The 20,634-nt window shown below is 43.5% G+C and overlaps 1 protein-coding gene across 1 annotated transcript; it reads right to left on the bottom strand.

Moving 5' to 3' along the window:
* Positions 1 to 11,734: 11,734 nt before the first annotated feature.
* On the bottom strand, positions 11,735 to 14,320 carry SOWAHA (sosondowah ankyrin repeat domain family member A). Its single transcript, XM_073556757.1, has one exon. The coding sequence runs from the start codon at positions 14,064 to 14,066 to the stop codon at positions 12,525 to 12,527; it is 1,542 nt and encodes a 513-aa protein (XP_073412858.1). The 5' UTR covers positions 14,067 to 14,320; the 3' UTR covers positions 11,735 to 12,524.
* Between the last annotated feature and the right edge of the window lie 6,314 nt (positions 14,321 to 20,634).

Below are 20,634 nucleotides of genomic sequence, written 5' to 3'. Positions count from 1 at the left end.
GCCAGGTTACGGCGTGTGGTATGCCGGGTATATGACATCTAAGTATCTGCTCCGTGACACACCTGCTGCTATATTTAGACTGCTTCAGGCACGTAAAGTAGAGCCGTGGTTGGCAATAAAAATGGAGTCAAGGAAATACCAAGGGACAAATTCCATGGTGCAGTATACCGGGCGTTTATTGTTGGGAACAGTCGTTTGCTCTTGTGCCAGGTACCAATTAATTCTACTAATTTTCAACCCAGTTTGTCATATTGATCATGAGATAAATGCTTCATATGCAGTAATCATTCACTAAGCATTAATGGAGTTTCAAAATGAGTCCCCATATGTCCTACTCCTGTGTCCCCCAATACACAGCAGATTTAGTCAGTAGGAAGACCTGTTATTTTGATTCTCCAGGTCATTACGAGTTCACAGACACCAAACATGTCTAGGTTCTTTTTTATATAAGTGGTGAAAAAAAATTCCAAACTTTGCTAAAAAAAAGAAAAAATTGCACTATTTTCCATGACCCATAGCGTCTCCATTTTTCCTGATCTCGGGTTGGGTGAGGACTTAATTTTTGTGCGCCAAGCTTATGTTTTTAATGATACTATTTTCGTGCAGATACGATCGTAATGTAATCCTGGCATGTTTTGAATTTTTTTATCACTACACCGTTTAGCAATCAGGTTAATCCTTTTTTTATTGATAAATCGGGCTATTCTGAACTCGGCAATACCAAATATGTATATGTTTGATTTTATTTTTATTGTTTTATTTTGTATAGGGTGAAAGGGGGGTGATTTGAACTTGTATACTTTTTTATATTTTTAAACACTTTTTTTTTTTTTTTTTTTTTTACTTTTGCCATGCTTCATTAGTCTCCAGAGGAGGCTAGAAGCTGGCACAACTTGATCGGCTCAGCTACATAGAGGCGATGAGCAGATTACCTCTATGTAGCTGAATTACTGACTTGCTATAAGCACCGACCACTGGGTGGCGCTCATAGCAATCCAGCACTGACAACCATAGAGGTCTCCAGGAGACCTCGGGTTGTCATGCCGACACACCGGTGACCTGCAATCACGTGACGCGGATCACTGGTGTACGTATTTCCAGCCCGATGGCTGGATGCGCCATTTAAATGCCACTCTCAGCGTTTGACAGCAGCATTTAATTAGTTAATAGCCGTGGGTGGATCACCCTCGGCTATTGCGGGCACATGTCAGTGGTTCACAACAGCTGATATGTCCCGGGAAGGATGTGGGCTCACCACGGGAGCACACATCAAAGGGAGGGATACCGACATTGTGGTAATTATACGTCCGATGTCGGTAAGGGGTTAATTATATAATGTAAGCAGTGTGGATGGGAGACCTTAAAATACCAAGTTAGTTCATATTTTACATCAGGAAATATTTCAATGTTAAAGGGAAGGAGCCATGAAAAAAAATTCGACAATTGAAAAAATGTAAAGTATTAATGTTTTAATTTTTTTTAATGAAGTAAAATCTTAAAAATAATTTTAAAAAGGTTTGTTATTTCCATTTTTAAACACTAGGGGGAGCAGTTGCTGAAATTTGCCATGAAAACCTAGCGTACAACTAGCTCACATTACAATGGCAGTAAATGAGGGCGGGGTCTGGTCACGTGTGCCATCTCCTCTGATTGGCTTATGGGTGTTTGCAAAAGGATAAGAGAGGATGAAGTTTAGGATCACAGTGAGGAGCCATTTTGTTGGTGACTGCCAGTGAAACTGACACGTAGATTGTCCCAAGGACGGTTGGCAGCACCGATTCTGTTAGTTGGTGCTGCTCGCTGTATTATAAGATGGGATTAGATAAGCCAAGTGTATGATGTGTGTGATTAGATACACTTAGTGTAACACATGCTGGGATTAGATAGAGAGGATGAAGTGTACAGAATTTTATCATATCATGCAATTATATACGCAGTAACTAATGTATATAATGTGTGACACCACGCCGTCCACTTCAGTGGAATACTGGAAAGTGTTTTCATGAAGTCTTTTTTCAGAAAAGCTGAATGCTGGCATCATCATTTATGACCATGCCAGAGAATCTCAGAAATGTAACCTGTTTTCAATCATATAAACATGACCCATAACAAAGTATATTAGTGGAAGGCTGTATATACAAAATATTTTAAAAGGGGTTATCTGGCACTTTTTTCTTATGGGCCTAAAATTTTAAAAGGCCGGTAATTGCTACCTACCTGCTGTGCGATGTTGTGGCTTCCATTGACGTCAAGTTGACAGAGCAACTGCTTCCCTTCCGCTCCATCGAAAGGACCTGACTGCCAATGTCATGCTGATTGACAGCTGGTTCTTGCTGTATAACTATGGGGAAACCGTCTGGCAATCATCATGTTGTCGGCAGCCATGCCCAGTCGACAGAGCAGCCAGAAAGAGAAAGAGCTGCTCTGTTGATTGCTGGCACGAGCTATGTGTGCCTTCTCAGAGCTGGGGCTGGGGCCCACCGGAGGATTCTCCGGTGTCCCGGTGCCTCAGTCCGACCCTGTCTGTGCCCTCTCAGAGCTGGGGCCCACCGGAGGATTCTCCGGTGTCCCGGTGCCTCAGTCCGACCCTGTCTGTGCCCTCTCAGAGCTGGGGCCCACCGGAGGATTCTCCGGTGCCCCGGTGCCTCAGTCCGACCCTGTCTGTGCCCTCTCAGAGCTGGGGCCCACCGGAGGATTCTCCGGTGTCCCGGTGCCTCAGTCCGACCCTGTCTGTGCCCTCTCAGAGCTGGGGCTGGGCAGAACAAAGTAGATAGTTAGCAGCTACCTGCCTGTGAGTTCTTAGCCCAATAAGAAAAAAGAGAACAGTCTAGGAAGACCCCATTAGTAATGAGTAGCACAATATCACGCTAGTACAAGTTAATGGACAATGTGAATCCGACCACCATTCCCCCTATGTGGTATATGCAGGATAATTCTTACCAGGCATAAGTCAGAACCATTTTACTATACAATTGTCTGTTGATGATAGCAACCAGCGTTCATGTTAGCAGAGCAGTGTAAGGAATGAATGAGGTCCGTTGTGGCCTTCCTTGACAGTACTCTCTGTGGATAGCAGGAGCTTGGTGTGCAACTGGGTCCAACATGGCGTATTTACTTACCATACAGGACTCTGCTCACACCTGTATCCACATCACAATGCAGATTCAGGTAACATACAGGCATACTATTAGCACTGTGGGGTTTGTTTTTTTACAACGTATAAGGGTATGTGCACACGTTGCGGATTACCCTGCAAATTTTTCCACGCGGATTTGGCTAAATCTGCAGGTAACATTACCTGCATTTTACCTGCTGATTTTGTGCGGTTTTCCCTTGCGGATTCCTATAATGGAGCAGGTGTCAAACCGCTGTGGATTCCGCACAAAGAATTGACATGCTGCGAAATCCTGGAGATTTTTCCACATGTGCACAGCGTTTTTTGTTTTAGCTTCACTTTAATGGTACTGTACACAAATTTTGCTGCCGATCCGCAGTAGAATCCGCAACGTCTGCACACACCCTTACACATATTTTGCCTAGTAAGGTAGAAAAATTATTTAACCACTTGCTACCCAGCGCTCTAAGTACATACACTCCCTGACAGAAGCGATGTCGCTTATCCATGTTATGTAAATAAAAGCTTATAACCTGATGTTAAATTCATCCATTGGTTGTATAAATTATTCTTTTGAAAGCTAAAACCCTCCGAAATGTGGTTTAGGTTAAGAAAATAAATTGCCATCAATACAGAAATATTGATCATTTAATGGACACAGAATGGTCAGATTTTGGCAAGACAAAAGTTTTGATGCCTGGTCATATAATGCACCCAATCCTAGTTTACATCCTCACCTGTGCTCAGTAAATGATTGGTTAATTAGTGGGTGTGTATAAAAAGAAACCCAGCATCCCAGACCTTCACTTGAGCTCTGAAAACATGCCAAAAATCCACCCTGCGACCAAAGCCTGGATTATCAAGAGGCTGAAGAACCAGATCCACTGCAGAGGTGGCTGGCTGTTGTTTATTCCCTTGCTAGGACTTCAGAGCTGGAGCTCCCTCTGGTGGTTACTGGGAGTAGTGGAGCTGGCCAGTCTGATGGAAGTTTGCCACCTGACGACGATGATTGGAAATCTGGGATTACTAGCTGGGAGCATATAAGTGAGCTGGCTTCCCTTGGTGGTTGCTGGTGATTTCCTCCTTGTGCATTTTGAGCTCTTCAGTCTCCTGCCTGATCTGCATGGTTCAGTTAAGTGATTCTTTTTCTAATCCTTTGCATCTGATCTGGTTGTGCCTTTTTTTGCTTTCTTCTTTGTTGCGAGGGTTCAGCGTGCCCCCTGCTGGGGACAGTGCTGGGCCCCACTCCATGTGTTGCAGCTTGTGCCAGTTTGTTCAGTCCCCTGTTGTATTGGTGTCTTTTGCTTTGCTTCCAGTTCACACCAGAGTGCTGATCTAGCGGGTGTGAGGTCACGCGGCCTCAGTTTTTTTGTATATCAGATGTGTTGGATTTTTTAGGGTTTTTGCGTGATTGCAGACAGTGTCTTTTCTGTCCTATCTAGACAGTTTTGGCCCCGTCATTTGCTCAGTCTATTTTCTGCCTATGTTTGTGTCTCACTGACAATATATGTTTGGGGGCTGTGTATTCCTTTGGGGATCTGCTCCGGGGCAGTTTAGATTTCACCTTTCTGGCTTTAGGCTTAGTTAGTTCTCCAGCTGTGCCGAGGCGTCTAAGGCACCGTAGGAACGCTCCACGGCTACTGCTAATTGTGTTGTTAGGATCAGGGGTCTACAATCCACTGAGTTACCAACCTCTCTGGTTTCCTGGTGGCTTAGCCTGTTCCTGCCATCCTCCTCGGTGACCCATTCATAACAGCTGGCACCTTTAATGTGTCTCAGCATCAAGTACAAAGAATTAAAAAAAGATTCAAAGAGACTGGAGATGTGTTTGACAAGCCCGGGTCTGGCAGACCCCGCAAGACAACTGCTCAGGAGGAACGTTTGTTGGTTAGAAAATCCAAAGCAAGCCCTTCTTTCACTGCAGCAGAGCTCCAACAAGCCTGGTCACCTCAAGTCCCTGTGTCAACTAGAACAGTTTGTAGGATTCTGTCTCGAAATGGCCTCCATAGTCGAATCAGTGGCCAGAAGCCAGGACTAAACAAAAGGCAAATAAAAAAACCGTGTGGCATTTGCAAAGTCCCACAGCCTAGTAAACAGATGGATGCTGGAAAAGTGGCAGAAGGTAGATCTCTCTGATGAATCTTCAGTAGAATTACACCACAGCTGCCGCAAATACTGCAGGAGACCTACTGGAGCCCATATGGACCCAAAATACACCCAGAAAACAGTTAAATTTGGTGGTGGAAAGATCATGGTCTGGGGTTACATTCAGTATGGGGGAGTGCGAAACATTTGCAAGGTGGAAGGCAATATTAATAGCCTAAAATATCAAGAAGTATTAGCTACCTCTTATATTCCAAATCATAAAAGGGGTCAAATTCTGCAGCAGGATGGTGCTCCATCTCATATATCCATCTCTACAACAAAGTTCCTCCAGGCAAAAAAGATCAAGGTGCTCAAGGACTGGCCAGCCCAGTCACCAGACATGAACATCATTGAGCACATGTTTGGGGTAGGATGAAAGAGGAAGCTTGGAAGACCAAACCAAAGAATCTGGATGAACTCTGGGAGGCATGTAAGACTGCATTCTTTGCTATTCCTGATGACTTCATTAATAAATTGTATGAATCATTGTTGAACCGCATGGATGCAGTCCTTCAAGATCATGGAAGTCACACAAAATATTAAATATGACTCTAATAGCACCACAACTTCATTCACCAATGTTATGTAACATATATTTGTATTTTAAGTTATTTGTTTTAACATCACATTACTTTTTGTGGCCGACAAAACTTTTGTCTTGCCAAAATCTGACCATTCTGTGTCCATTAAATGATCAATGTTTCTGTATTGATGCCAATTTATTTTCTTAACCTGAACCACATTTCGGAGGGTTTCAGCTTTCAAAAGAATAATTTATACAACCAATGGATGAATTTAACGTCAGGTTATAAGCTTTTATTGACATAACATGGATAAGCGACATCGCTTCTGTCAGGGAGTGTATTACAATCACTGGGGTAGCCATTAAAAATGCCAAACTATTACTGCACAGAGATGGTGCGGGCACAAGAGCCATTACTAGTGGCTGCCAGCTGTAATATAGAAAATGTGCCAACCAGCATGAACGAGCAAGTTCTGATATTTAACCTTTTAAATGCCACTCTAAAAGGGAATCTGTCGCCAGGTTTTTGCTACCTCACGTGAGAACACCATAATGTAGGAAAAGAGACCCTGATTCCAGTGATGTATCATTTAGTTTTCTGGGTGCAGCCGTTGTGATACAGAGTTTTTAGATGTAGCAGAGATGAAAAAGCTGCCCCCCAACCACTCCAGGCTTTCTATGTACATTTTCTATTGAAAGTGAGCTGCTTATCACAGTAGGGAGGAGGAGCAGAGCCAGACCAGGTCTCACGTGAGCTGTAGTTCAGGCATTGATAATCTCCTAGTGATAAAACTTTCATTGTATGGGAACACCACCCTGGTAAGTGACATCGCCGAAATCTGCTGCCCTCAGATTACAAAGCAAAAACCTATTGAGAGATTCACTTTGAGGCTAAGTGCCCACATTGCCGAAATGCTGCGGAAACGTCCGCAGCATTTCCGCAACTCCCTGCCGCGGGTAAAATGCATGTGGAATTGGCATGAGTTTCCCGCAAAACACAAGCGTTTTTAGCTTGCAGAATGCTAGCGCTTTTCCAAGCGACTTGAAGCATCACTTGGAAAGTGATTGACAGGTTGGTCACACTTGTCGAGCATAGTGCTTAACAAGTGTGACCAACTTTTTACTATTAAAATAGAGATATACTTATCCTCCGTCGGTCCCGCCCCTCAATTGGTGCTGCCGGCGACTTCCGTTCCCAGGGATGCATTGCGCGAATGACCTCTGATGACGTAGCATCACGTGAGACCGCTACGTCATCAGAGGTCATTCACACAATGCATCCCTGGGAACGGAAGATGCTGGCAGATTGGCTGAGAGGTGGAACGACTCCGGGGGCCGACAGAGGGTAAGTATATCTCCATTTTTTATTTTAATTCTATTTTTTACAGGGATATGGTACCCAGGGCATGGAGGACACTCTTCTCCTCCAGACCCTGGGTACTATCCACACATGAAGCACTCACTTTACGCATGGTGGACATAGCCGCGTGCGTAAAGTGAGCGGTTTGAATGCAATCCTATGGGTGCGGAATCGCCACGATTCCACAGAATTAATGGACATGCTGCGGATTTTACCGCTATGCGATTCAACAGCGGTAAAATCCACAGCATGGGTACAGCAACTGCGGAATCCCATGGGATTGCATGTGGGTGCGTTTTATTAGCGTTTAAGCTGCGGCAAAAACGCATAAAAAAACCGCAACGTGGGCACACAGCCTGATAATAATCGTTCAGCTAAAAGGTATATAAAAATGACAGACTCTTCAAGTAGAAAGATCCAACATGTAGAATCCAGAGCAGAAAAAGGAGTCTGACCCCCAGATTTAATGAGGCTAATGTGGGTGTGATAACCACTTCAATAAGTTGCATATCACTTATTAAAATGGTATTCAAATTCACACTGAAAATAAAAAGGGGGAGACAGGAACTATGACGTACCTATATGCCATAGGTCGTGAATTGGATAAAAGGCGTTTGCCAGCGCAAAATGACTGTTGAAACCAAGCACAGGCACTCTGTAAACCCTTGGCATGACCAAAAAAAAAAAAAAAAATTAGGTGCCTTCCCAACACTTGGTTTCCATCCATCTTCGCCCTCCTTTGGTTTCTATAAAGCCAAATCTGTAAATCAAAAGAAAGTTGAGATACAAGTACAGTAGATGCAAAACAAGGAGGTGGCAAGGTGCAATGAACTGTTTGGCCACCCCAAGGGTGCACATTGCCTGTGCTTGGTTTGATCAGTCATTTTGCTGACAAACTCGTTTTATAAATTGCTTTAGACTTATGATCTTACTAGAATAACTAGAGAGCCACACCTTCAAAGTATTTGTATATTCTCTAGTAGAGTTTGCGGAAACAGAAGGTACACTTTAAAGGCAAATACTACCATATGGTGTTTGAGCGTTCCCATCATGACTGCAGCTTAGCCCTTTGATCAGCAAACATCAAGGCGAGATGAAGCAATATCCAGTAGAACATTTATTGTAAACCAGAAACTCTCAGATAATACACACATTACATCATTTACAACCATCACTAAATACACAGTACATGAGGAACATCCTGCCCCTATGCAACACCTATCCAAACTGTGACCTACTAGAGGCAGAAGGAAGAATCAACCCCTTACAATAGAAAGCAACCAATGCTGGCTGATTCCTATAGAAGTTATAGAACATTTCTGGGCAACCAGAACTAAGAGGACTGGACAGACTGTAGATGTGAATGGCATTCTAGTGGCTATTATATCCAGTGAAATATTTACAAGGCATCTATCTGTGCATTTAGCCAAATGTGTACACCGGCAAGAAACCACGGTGTAGTCTATAGGGTTTACCAAGACCCCCATGCACAAGGTGGAGACCAACGAGTGTCCTTTTGGCCTTAGTCTGGCTACTATGCACTAGAATAATGTTCATTTATTGCAGAGGAAAACACAACAAAACACACTGCACATTCTTATGAGTTCTGGACTATTTTTTTTTTTATAAAGAAGCCCTATGTTGGACTGATGTCAAAGTTTTGTACCCAAACCCCATACATCCAAAAACAATTCTGAAAATGGACCCTAAACAGATACAGATAGCAGTCCCCCCTCCTGAGGTCCAGCACTGGCTCCCAGCCGCTGCAGTGATGACATCATGTCGACAGCACACATCACCGCTGCAGCCAATCGCCCAGCTCTATTGCTCGGCTGATGCAGAAGGCAAGAGCGTCACAGATCTGCGATTGGCTGCAGCAGTGATATTTGTCGCCATCGCTGCAGCCAAAATACGGAAAACAGAGCAGTGGCGTGGAGCCGGCGATGGATCTGTGGAGGGGGAGTACTATCTGTAGTTGGTTTTGGTACCAGTAGCTGATCATTTAAGGACCATTTTTAAAATTAGAAAACCCCCTTTAAGGCCAAGTTCACATTGCATGAAGTAACTTGACCTACAACGTAAGTAGGGAGCTTTTCCCGGCCTCTATACATAAAATGGAAGCTTAAAGTGTGTTCCTTTAACCGTGTCTGGCATGCATTTGTCTGCTTTAGGCCACAATCACACATGCGAGGAATACAGCCGAGTCTCTCATGTTAATACCCGGCACTGCCAATGGCACTCAGGAGCGGAGTGTGCGGCTCCATGTATTGCTATGCAGCTACACTCACCAATCCGAGTGGTGGCGGCGGCAGTGCCGGATATTAACATGCGAGACTCGGCTGTATTCCCGGCCTTAGTTTTAGACTGTTTTCCTATACAGAGGTCCTCTGCAAAAATACATTATGATTTTCTTTTTAACAATGCATCCCTATGTTGAATGGAGAGACTTCCACTGTCAGGCACATACCTCCAAAGTGTAGCATAGACGCAGTGTGTACCCACCCTAAGACTATATATCGCACACAGTTATTAGAGGTGAAGGGATAAATCTGCAAACTCAATGGCATAATACCAGACCGCACAGAAGAGATGGCTGACAATCTTGGCTCCATTCGCTTGGAGCTGTACTCAGACTCCACGGTTGCCTATTGTTTTAGCACTGATGTACACAAGACGGCACTTTCATGTTAACACATGGGTTTCATTATTACTCATTAAAACTTTATTTGATCCATATTTTAGAAGAAAGACAAACCCTCCTATGTTTACTAGCATCAGTGTCAGCAGCATTTCCATTGAACTTTACACATTTGGACCTACACATTAATAAAAATGACGTCAGGCAGGAACAATGAAGCCACAGGGGAAAAAAAAAAAAAAATATGTTACTATTTTTTGAGACTAAGAAATTGGTTGCTTATTCTAAAAAATATCAGACTGGTGGGGATCCGACTCGCGGCATCCCGATCATGCAGCAGACACAGCGCTCCGCCTCCTTCATTGTTAATCAGCCAGTGCTCCTTACAGTCTCTAGTGTCTGTGCCTGGTACTGCATCTTATACCCATCTCATGACATTAGGGTAATAAAAGAACCCAAAAACACCATCTAAACAACAAAAAATAAAAACATGAGCAACTGTGTGATGAGGAAGTCAGGTTTTGAAAGTTAGCACCAATTTCTGCCCCATAAACTTAATATTGCTTTCATGGTTCAGCCCCAAACCCTGTTAAGTACTTTGTGCCGTAGCAGTCACACAGGAGTCATTGTCCTCAGAAATCTAAATTAAATGATGCGGCCACGTGACACGAGTAATTTTACTGGCAATTAGAAATTATATGCTTCTACAAGTAATCTCAACCATTCCTTCACATTACGTGGGTCAGCTTTCAAATAAATGTGGAAGAAAATAATCGCTGTGCTAAAAACAATGTAGGATACTTGGTGACAAAAAAAAAAAAAAAGCTCATGGCATGATAATTTTAAATGTGCATGTGCATGATTGAAGGGCAAAATCCAGCTAACGACGACAAGAAACTATGGATATAGAAAATGTATATTATACAGTATATGTAGAGTAGATCTAATACCTGTCGAAACTGGCAACCAAGTCACTGCAGAACCAAGGCACCAATTCAACAAAGCAATTTAGACGGAATTTTGGCGTAACTTGGAGTGGCGGAAAATTGTGCAACTTTTAAGTGTTTTATGCCAGTTTATCCCAGCTCTGCCAAAATGGAAGACGCTGGGGGGTAACACCACAGCTTGTCTAGTTAGATGAAATGTGGTGCTTCCTACTTCAGAATCTTACTCCAGTCAGGGACCAGAGTAAGATTACTGGCATGGCAGGTGGAGGTGCACTTACTTCGTCAGACTTGGAGTCATGAAGAGAGGGGGTGCATCTGCTTATGAATCAGGAGTGTGGCTCCAACACGCACCTTCTTCAAGACTGGCGAGAAAATAATAGTTTTTGATAAATCAAGGCCATAGTTTCTTACTGTCCCAGAGCAATAAACACGGTATATTACCTATGATAATAGAAAATGTATGCTACATATGTATATAAAATAGGTATGCTACCTGTTGAAACAGGCAACCAGGTCAATTAAACAGTTTCTTGTTGTCCTAGGGCAAAACAGCAGAACACGCCTAAAAATTGTAAATATTTCATCTGTGTGTCAAAAGTTACTGTAACTGTTTGGTTTGCCACTGATAACAGAAAAAAAAAAAGGAAATTGACACAGAGAAGTGAAAACCAAAGTATAGTTAGCATTCCACAGTCACTGCTTCAGCATTGAGAGAAGGAGATCCTCCATGTTCATTTATGGCCATCTACAGCATGATCTATTGATCAGGGTGATCTACTAGCAGGCTAATGGAGAACGATTCATTAAGGAAGAATGTAAGTCAGGTACTCTAATAATTAGGTATAGCGAGAAGATGGGGGAAGGAAGCAGGAACTATGCATTTTTAAAGAGCCTGGGTGAGGATGACAAAAATAAGAAGCCTGGGTGAGAATGACAAAGATATAAATTTAATTAAAAAAAAAAATAGCTGGAGTTTTAGAATGGAAAAAATTATACAGACTCCATGAACTTGTGAGGTTATTTAATTCATGAGCAATATGTATTTTCTCAGTGACCTGAAACACGATCATTGATATTAATAGAACACAACCCAAACATGTAGGTGTCAGAAAATAATTTTAAACCTGACCTATCTACATGTTATGAGGTGGGTGACAGAGCAAAAACACAGCGATACAACAACGTTTCTCAGCTCAGTTCTGACTTTTCAGCCAACATTCTGCCATTCAGGATTGAATTAAACACCTGATAAAAAAAACAAAAAAAAAAAAAACACACAATTGTGAAAGAAAGAATAAAAACAGAACCCACATACACCACCGAAAAGGACGTGTCAGTTCTCCTTTAGTAATTACTTGTACACTTCATGAAATAACAGTTCTGTAACATTTCTTAAAACTATGTATTGTGCTCTTCCTAAGGCAGGTAGAGTTTTTTCCAGGAGTTTTTGTAGCAGAAACTGAGTTTGCGCTCAGGTCCGGTTTCAAAAACTCAGCAAGACTGTGTGCACAAAGCCTTGTTCCTCCTGGAAATTAATACATTGATGGGTTTTACCAATTGTTGTGGTGTCCCTGGCATGGTCAACAGTGAAAAGTGACCGGAGGAGTAGCGACACACCGTTGTCAATTTTCAGGAGTAATAGCAGAGGAACGTCAGAACAGAGAAGGTGATATTCCATAAAGCATACCAATATTTATGGAGACATGTCAGGAACGGTGACAGACTTCTACCCAATAAGAGGACATGCAGTTACTCCAATATCAGTGCAAGGTGCCAGCTATTGGCGAAAAAGTCAACTAATGGATAAAAAACTCAGAAACAGGTCGGCGCTTTCCAACAATTTCCTCTGGTTCTTCTGGTTCTTCACAAAGAGAAGATACTGATGGATAGCTGTCCCTTGCCTTCAGCTTCTTTTTCATTCCGGAAGGTGCAGTAAAGAACTTATTAAAAGATCCAGGCTTTTTGAGGCCTTTTGTCAAATCATGAAACGCAATGTCATCAGAAAGGACGCCAAGGAATGCGCTGGTCGTTCCCAATATGGAGGTGGCAACCTTTGAGTTTCTTTTCAGTGGGATAGCATGTTCTACATTGGAAGCGGCAGGGTCATGTAAAATAAACCGGAGCTGTACCGGGGAGCTTTTCTTTAGGTAATGGTATGGCTTTCTTCCACTGTTATCTCGGATGTTGACGTTCGCCTTATAATCTCTAGTTAACATAATGATGACATCTTTACACTGGTGTATAGCAGCTATATGCAGTGGTGTATACCCTCCAAAAGACTTTGCATTGACATTGAGGTTACTACCACTTTTCCGACAATGGTCAAACAATAATTTCACCATTTCTGTGTTTCCACTCTTGGCCGCCCAGTGCAATGCAGTAAATCCAGATATAAAGTCTCGTTTACCAGCCAAGTCGCCGTCAATCATAATAAGTCCAAGGAGTTTATGATTCCACCGACCATTAGTTGAATTTACTAACCACTCGTGGTCGGATGGCTCCAGAGGTACCTCATCTGAATATTTGGTCTCCTCACTTACTTTGATCATTTTGGATGACCTCTTCATGTGAGGAGACTTTGAGGCTGCATCATCAAACTGCCTTCTGGCCACCTTAGGGGACTTGGAATAAATAGTGACTGAAGCCTCCTGTATAGCCTTTGGCTGAATAGTTGGTTGGAGGGGACTGTCTTCACGCTGGTTTGTTTCTTCAAAGGAAGGTTGAGCATAACGTAACGGCAGCATGTGCGGCTTCGGGACCTGATCTTTGGCCTGGGCATCAGACCATGCCTTTGGAAGAAGAACTGGTCCAGCAGTGTCCATTCTAGACACAATGTCAAACACAGACTCCCTTTTAGCTTCATTCTGGTCTTCTGTATCCTCCTCATTAATGTTGTCAGCTTCAGTTGGATCAGTAGTTGCTGCATCTTGTAGTTCTGGCTCTACGGTCTCAGGGTCAGAGACATCCTGCTGTGAAGTCCACGTCTCCTTATATCTGGGTGCTGGCTCTTTTATGTTGTCACTGAAAGGTACAGGTGGAGATTCCTCCTCTTTAAGGTCCCTGTCCTTTTCCTTCTCGACAGAAGCCTTTGATGTCCCCCTGTCTTCCAGTAAGTAGGTGTACTTCTTCCTCAACACTACAGTCTTGGTACCCTCCTCATCTTTCACCACCACTGCTATGTTATTGACTAACCTCTTAAAGAGCTCCCGGTTATTTGCCTTCTCTTCAGGGTCAGGAGACTCCACCACAGGCTTAAACTTCTTGAGCAGTTCGGAGTTCTTCACCTTTCCTCCATGCTCCAGCAGAAAGTTCAGCACTACTTCTTGTGTTACAGCCATTCTCCTCTTTCACATTCAGCTGGTGATATAGAGGGGGATCTTAACAGCTGAGAAGCCCAGATCTGCAGATCGCTCCTCTTTTACATGTCTTCTCCTTGGGTCTCATGTGCAATTTACCTGTTGCTTCCGGGGTTAAACTTTGTGATCAGTTCTGCTACGCCCAGCCCTGACTGATCAGTTAAGGGGGAGGGGAGCAGCCTGCAGGCGGAGGAGGAGCAGCCAACACCTGACAGGTGCGATCGCGCGCACACTGGCGATCAGTGGTCACAGTCCTAGAGACCAGGAAATGGCTGATCACTCTGAGGTCATTATTCTACTGATTCATTACTAATGATCCATAGTCAATCCTCCATAGGGATCACAGTTTGCATTGCCTCCTGAGAAGTTATCTGCAGAGGAATACTTGCAATGTTTACCCTGCAGAATTATATTTCTTGATTAGACGATTGAGTTTGTGCTTTACATATCTCCAAAAAAGCCCCCCCCCTCAGAAGTCAGATCCCTCCCCAATCCATAGCAGCTCTGGACGACTCTGCAAGGTTTCTCCCTATCCAGAATGACTTCCATATTTGATCAGCGCACATAGACCTGCCTTTCTGGATTGTAGAGAGGTAGGATGACCTCCACTATGGAGGTCCTGATGGTCGCCAATCAGAGCGCTTGAACTAATGATGCTGGACATCCTTGTTCCTTAGGCTAGTCAATGATTTTGATAGTAGAAAAAACTTGTAGCTTAGTTTTATTAAGATACATTTATGGGAAAAGTGATTGGAAAACCAATACTGCAAACATTACTATGTCTAGGAAGATCGTCATCCAGCTTTCCCACAGTCCCGAATGGCAAAACCTACTGGCTTTAGCAAGCAAGTTATAAATGATTGCAGATTTTAACCCCATGCATTGTAGGGCAAAAAATCTATAGTAAAAAAAAATCAGCGAGTGTGGTAGATACTATGTATTGTGAGCATTGTATTGTAAGGTATTGTAAGCATTTCTAGAAGTATTTTCATGTTTCTCTTCCAACATTTCGTGCATGCATTTTTTGTTCTGGTGTTGTTGAAATCCCATAGAAAAGCCTATGCGTATAATGGCAGATAAAAATATCTAGCCCAAAGCATGATTATTAATTAAAAAAAAATGTATCCCTGCTGTGCAGCTGTCCCCACTTTTGGAAGGGAACCTGATAGCAGCATGGGTCACCCAGTGGTTTCTCCTTGCTCATTGCCCAGGAGGGCCAGGTATGTTTCTGCTTGTGTCTATGGCAGGGGGCAGGTAGAAACCACCAGGGTCTGATTAGTCTCCCAAGTGCCTCGGTCCCCAACAGCTATTAGTTTCACACTAGCGTTTATTCCACACGGCGCCACTAAGCCCCGCCCCCTGCCGGCTCCCTACCCGCCCCATCCGGTCATCGCCGCCTACTATCGCACATGGACGCTTGCGATCTGCCCACCCTATCTTTAGCATAGGGTGCGCAGATCGTGCGCTAGTAGGATTTTGGCATGCGCTGCGCACTTTTGAAGGTGCGCCTGTGTGCGCTGAAAGCAGCATGTTGCATTTCGGCGTGCTCGGCGCACCTTCAAAAATGCGCAGCGCACGCCAAAATCCTACTAGCGCACGGCCAGCGCATGATCTGCGCACCCTATGCTAAAGATAGGGTGCGCAGATCGCAAGCGTCCATGTGCGATAGTAGGCAGCGATGACCGGATGGGGCGGGCAGGGAGCCGGCAGGGGGCGGGGCTTAGCGGCGTCATGCGCTGCGTCGAATAAACGCTAGTGTGAAACTAGCTAAGTTTTTTTCTCTGAAACACCACAGCGTTACAGAGTTAAATATATATGGCTAAAATGATGCTGCCAGTGCCTGTTACATGATGCCCATGGATCGGGTAGCGTTGTATCAGCTGTCAGGTTCCCTTTACAAAAATAAGTAGTAAAGAGGGCATATTTTAGCTTTTCAAATCTTTCAATAGGATCAACCCTCCCAATCCATCGACGTGGGCATACAGGTCGAAGGAAGCTGAATAAAATAGTACCTTGATTTCTGACTGCAATGTTGTGTGTGATTATAACTGAGACAGAATAGCATTAGGCCTCATTCAGATGTCCAGTTTTCACACATTAATGCTATCTGTGGTTTTCTGAGACAGCATTTGTACTTGTGATAATCTATGGGGCTGTGCACATGTTCGGGATTTTTCATGGGCCGACCGCTTCGCGAAATATCGCAAAGACCTGTCTGATATTGATCTGAGGGTTGGATCAAAATTGGCAATACAAGTCCATGGGTCCATGAAAAAATTGGACTGCACACGCATGTCATACTAGTGTGATTTGATTTTCATGAACTATCACATAGGAGAAAGTGAAAAACCTTTTTTCTTTTATCTCCACATACAAGAAAGATGAATGACATTCTGATCAACTCTGATCAAAATTATTTTTGTTTTCCTCTTAGGTGAGAAAAACATCTGAATGAGGCTGGAGTCACACTAACCAGCGCAAAATACGGTCAGTATTTTACATGCGTAATACGGATGACAGACCCCTAAATAGTGCTCCGTATGTCATCCGTAATCAAGGTGTGGTCGCGTATTTTGCGCATGTCTGCATCCGTATGGAATCCGTATGGCATCCGTATGGCGAGATTTTCTCGCAGGCTTGCAAAATGGACATATAATGGAGCCCTATGACAGGGTTTCTAAAAGACACCGGGTGCGTATTTCTCGCAAGTCACACGTGTGGTCCGTGTGTAATCCATATTTTTTGCGCACCCATAGACTTGCATTGGCGTATTACGGCCGTAGTACGCTGACAATCGCAGCATGCTGCGAGTGGCACGGAGCGTAGGATACTGAGGAGAAATATACACCTGGTGCGAGTGACCCCATAGAGAATCATTTGTCCTTGTCTAATGCGTGCTTTTTGCGCCTCTCACTCTCCCGTATTCCTCGCCAGTGTGACTCCGGCCTGAGGCCTCCAACACATCTGCTGGTGTTCATTAGTGCAACAGCTTCCATCTCAAAGGCTGCCAGTGTTACAATACAGCAGAGCTGTGAGAGCTGCAGCAAATGTGTTTGTAAGGAGACAAAGTTAAGTTCTACAGTGCTGTGCTAGTTACATGTCTCACACAGTTAACTCCCACTCTCATTTAATAAAAGCTCTGGTGGCAGATTCTCAGGGAGATTTGTGTCCAGCCCATAGATCTTAACAGCTCATTTACATCTTAAGAAAAACATGGATTTCTCTGCAATAAAACATCAGATAACAGATATCAAGGTGTCATTTTACTCACATTCCTATAACCTACATGCCTATATAGACAGCTTAGGAGGGTTTGTCCTACTGACAAATTCCCTTTAAGTCAATTTTCTAGACAGTGGCTTATTAAAAAAGTCACAATTGTCACTAGAGTAGGATGTGGAGTAAAAAGTGGAGAAACTACTCTAGGCAGAATTCAAATGTCTGTATTATTGGCTTAATTTAATTTTCTGACTTTCACACAGTCCCAAATACTTTTGCAAGGCATACGCCTCTTCATAAACTTAGCACAATTTTTTCTTAGACTGGTGTAAGAAACAGGTCGTTTTCAGATGAAATATGACTCATGCATGGAGCGTGAAGTACAGCCTAACTGCAGGTCTCCTGAATGGAACGCAATAGTCTCGTTGTTAGGAATGGCGGAACGCACCAAATAAAAATAAATAATAAAGTGCATTCGCCGCTCGGGGTCCACCGTGCAGTAGGCGTAACAACCGCTGCTGAGTGATGACAGAGGAGCAATATGGCGGTATGATGCACACAGGTTCAACTTCACCCGGAGTGTGCAGAGTGGGCTCTGTTCACACACAGAGGTGCCGCAACAAAAACATACAAAACACTGAACCTGTTGGGGACACAGGCTTCAGGTAAATGCACACGGTATCTGGTCACAGGAGCAGGACCCAAGACAGAGGATCTGCGTACCTCTAGATCTACCATGTGTGCGGCGTCGCTTCTGCGGACGCCAAGGAGGGCTGCAACTGCAGTGCGGCGTAGGACACTGCCGCTCGACGATAAAGCCAGATAGCAAGCGCGATGTCGGAAGCTAGCGTAGCGGTGCGATGTGCACAGTGGCTTAAGGCTTGCCACTGACTGGCGCTGACTACTAAGCTAATTCACTATCACCATGCGTAATATCAGAGGGAAGTGGTTTCAAATTAGTCAGTCACCAGAGTCATACATCCGTCACCATTCACACATAGCAAATATAGTCTATACTAGCGCATGGCGGAACAGCCATGCGCGCCTTTTATAGTAGCCGGGACCTTCTGAACGCTTCCAGATCTCTGAGATGGACCAATAAGAACTGGAGCGGGACTTGAGCACATGATTCCCGATCTCCAATGGGAGATCATCCCATGAGCATGCCCAGTAAGAGGACAGAAGGACTTAGCCTCATGAGAGATTTGCTGCAAGGCAATCTCCTCTGCAGTGAAAAAATAGGAGAGTGCAGAATGTGAGGATCTGGATCCCTGCTGAGTAAACGCAGAAATCCGACTCCTAACACTCGTAGCCATATTTGAGGTTATTGAGTTTGGGTTGGAAAATCTGAGACAAGTCCATACATCACAGTCCTTACACAACCATGTTTCACAGATACCTTAATTTGGCCTAAGTCAGTGTGGGCCTGTGTGTACTCCTAGTTTTCTATAGACTAGCAGAGAACATCTGGTCACAGTGCTTTACCTGAAAAAAATGTGCCTAAATGCTTTGCATGAATTCTCAATTCTTTCTTCTTAAACAGGGCGACATGGCTGGGGTTCACAAAAATGTTCACGTTTTGCCAGTGATAAGGTTAGACTTTCTGTTCCCCGAGACAAAAATTAATTTTGGTGACAAAGGGGTTGCCACCTTTCAGGAAATCTTCATCATTCTGCCCGTCCCCACCTCCGCCACTGTTCTCAAAGTCTGGCATTGGTTATGGCGCTGACAGCATGGCATCAAATAAGTTAGCACAGTTGCTCTGCCGGTATAGACAGAAGCCTCCACTCAGAGCTACTGAGCTCACTGATTGGTTAGTATGTCGTCAACGCTGCAGCCATTGCTAGACGGTGAGTTTGGAACAGTTTGATTTTTATATCCAACTGCGTGAAGAAACAGATTTCTTGAAAGGTAACAACCCTTTTAGTAATACTTATTTCCATCTCTGTCATTCATGGCCACGATGAGAACAATTGCTTAATAGTCCAACTTGCCAAAGGTGGGCTTCCGGAAACAGCTGAGCACAGCTGTACTATGCAGTTTGTATTACTCCGATGGAAGTGAATAATGGTTATGGAAACAGCGTGCCACGCTATTTCTGTAACTTCCATTCATATCTGTGGGAGTTACGAGATACAGCGTATTGCAGCTGTGCTCAGATGTTTTCTTAACCCCGTATGTGGTGGCTAGGACCTAGTTGTTATTCCCATCTCGGCCATGAAGTGGCCCAATCTGGCCACCCACCTGAACTTACCCACTTTTCAAACTAAGCCTGTTGCTAGAAAATTATAATTGGTGCCGGTGTAGACACCCCCACACATGGGACCCCTGTTCTTCCAAAGTACCCCAGCTTTTGCCATACATGTGGTACTTCCACTGTACTTCAGACCCAATAACTAGTGTTAGTGTTGATGTCCGTCACTTTGAAATAAGCAGGGACGGAGGATGTTAGAGGCAAGTTACGACTACTTCCCAACAGTGTAGAAAGCAAAATCAGCTTTTTTGGTCATTACGAAATGTTCTTCATCCATACACTTCTACGGGTAAAACTGGAACTGCTTGAAATCCACAATAAATTATAATGCAGTTTCCATATGATAATTATGTATCTATGTAAAATAGTACAGAGAGTAAGTCTGAAATATTGAGGATATGAAGAATGCATAGAATAATCAATCTAGTACTTTTACAGAAAATTGTATGAAAACAGCAAGGAAAACATTTAGCATTTTTAACATATTGTATTGTTGGTTATTAGAACCAACGCTGCACTATGAACTGGGCCTAAAATGTGTTGGTATCAAGAGGAGGATAGGATAGCCTTGAACTTTCTCTAGCATGGCATTTGCCACCATATTTAAACCATTGTGTTCGGGGACATTTACTTTCTTTTGCCAACAGATAGATCATATTCTCTTCCAGCAGAAGATCTTATTAATGTAGGTCACAGAGTGAGCTGTGCAACTGTAAAGGTCCAGTCGGAACGATAAAGAACATTTGAATTAGTGCAAATTCGTGGCAAACAAATCCTGACCAGCAGAAATGTCTCCAATTACTACTTATGTACAGAACATATTCTTTTTAAAGTGGTGTTCCCTCTATACTAAATGATGATGACATATAGCTAGAATATGCCATAGCTCGCTGTCTGTCGTTGCTTCGACTGCCGGGCCCTGCACATATTAGGCAATTAGAGGTAGAGGCCTCCCTGTATCATTATAAATAATACATTATTATCCATTAATAATTAAAGGGAGTTTACGAAATCTATTTCAAAGTAAGCACAGGTTCTTCCAGGGGACCTTTTTTTTTTTTTTTTACCGACTTGCTC

The sequence above is a fragment of the Dendrobates tinctorius genome, unplaced genomic scaffold (genome assembly GCF_039654945.1).
Source record: "Dendrobates tinctorius isolate UK_male_01 unplaced genomic scaffold, ASM3965494v1 ptg000001l, whole genome shotgun sequence".
Lineage (NCBI taxonomy): Eukaryota > Metazoa > Chordata > Amphibia > Anura > Dendrobatidae > Dendrobates > Dendrobates tinctorius.
Note: the sequence above shows the minus strand (reverse complement) of the source record. Positions and strands in the feature narration are given on the sequence as shown.

Coding starts and splice junctions, on each gene's coding strand:
- SOWAHA (XM_073556757.1), bottom strand. CDS start 14,066: ATGGCTGTAACACAAGAAGTAGTGCTGAACTTTCTGCTGGAGCATGGA.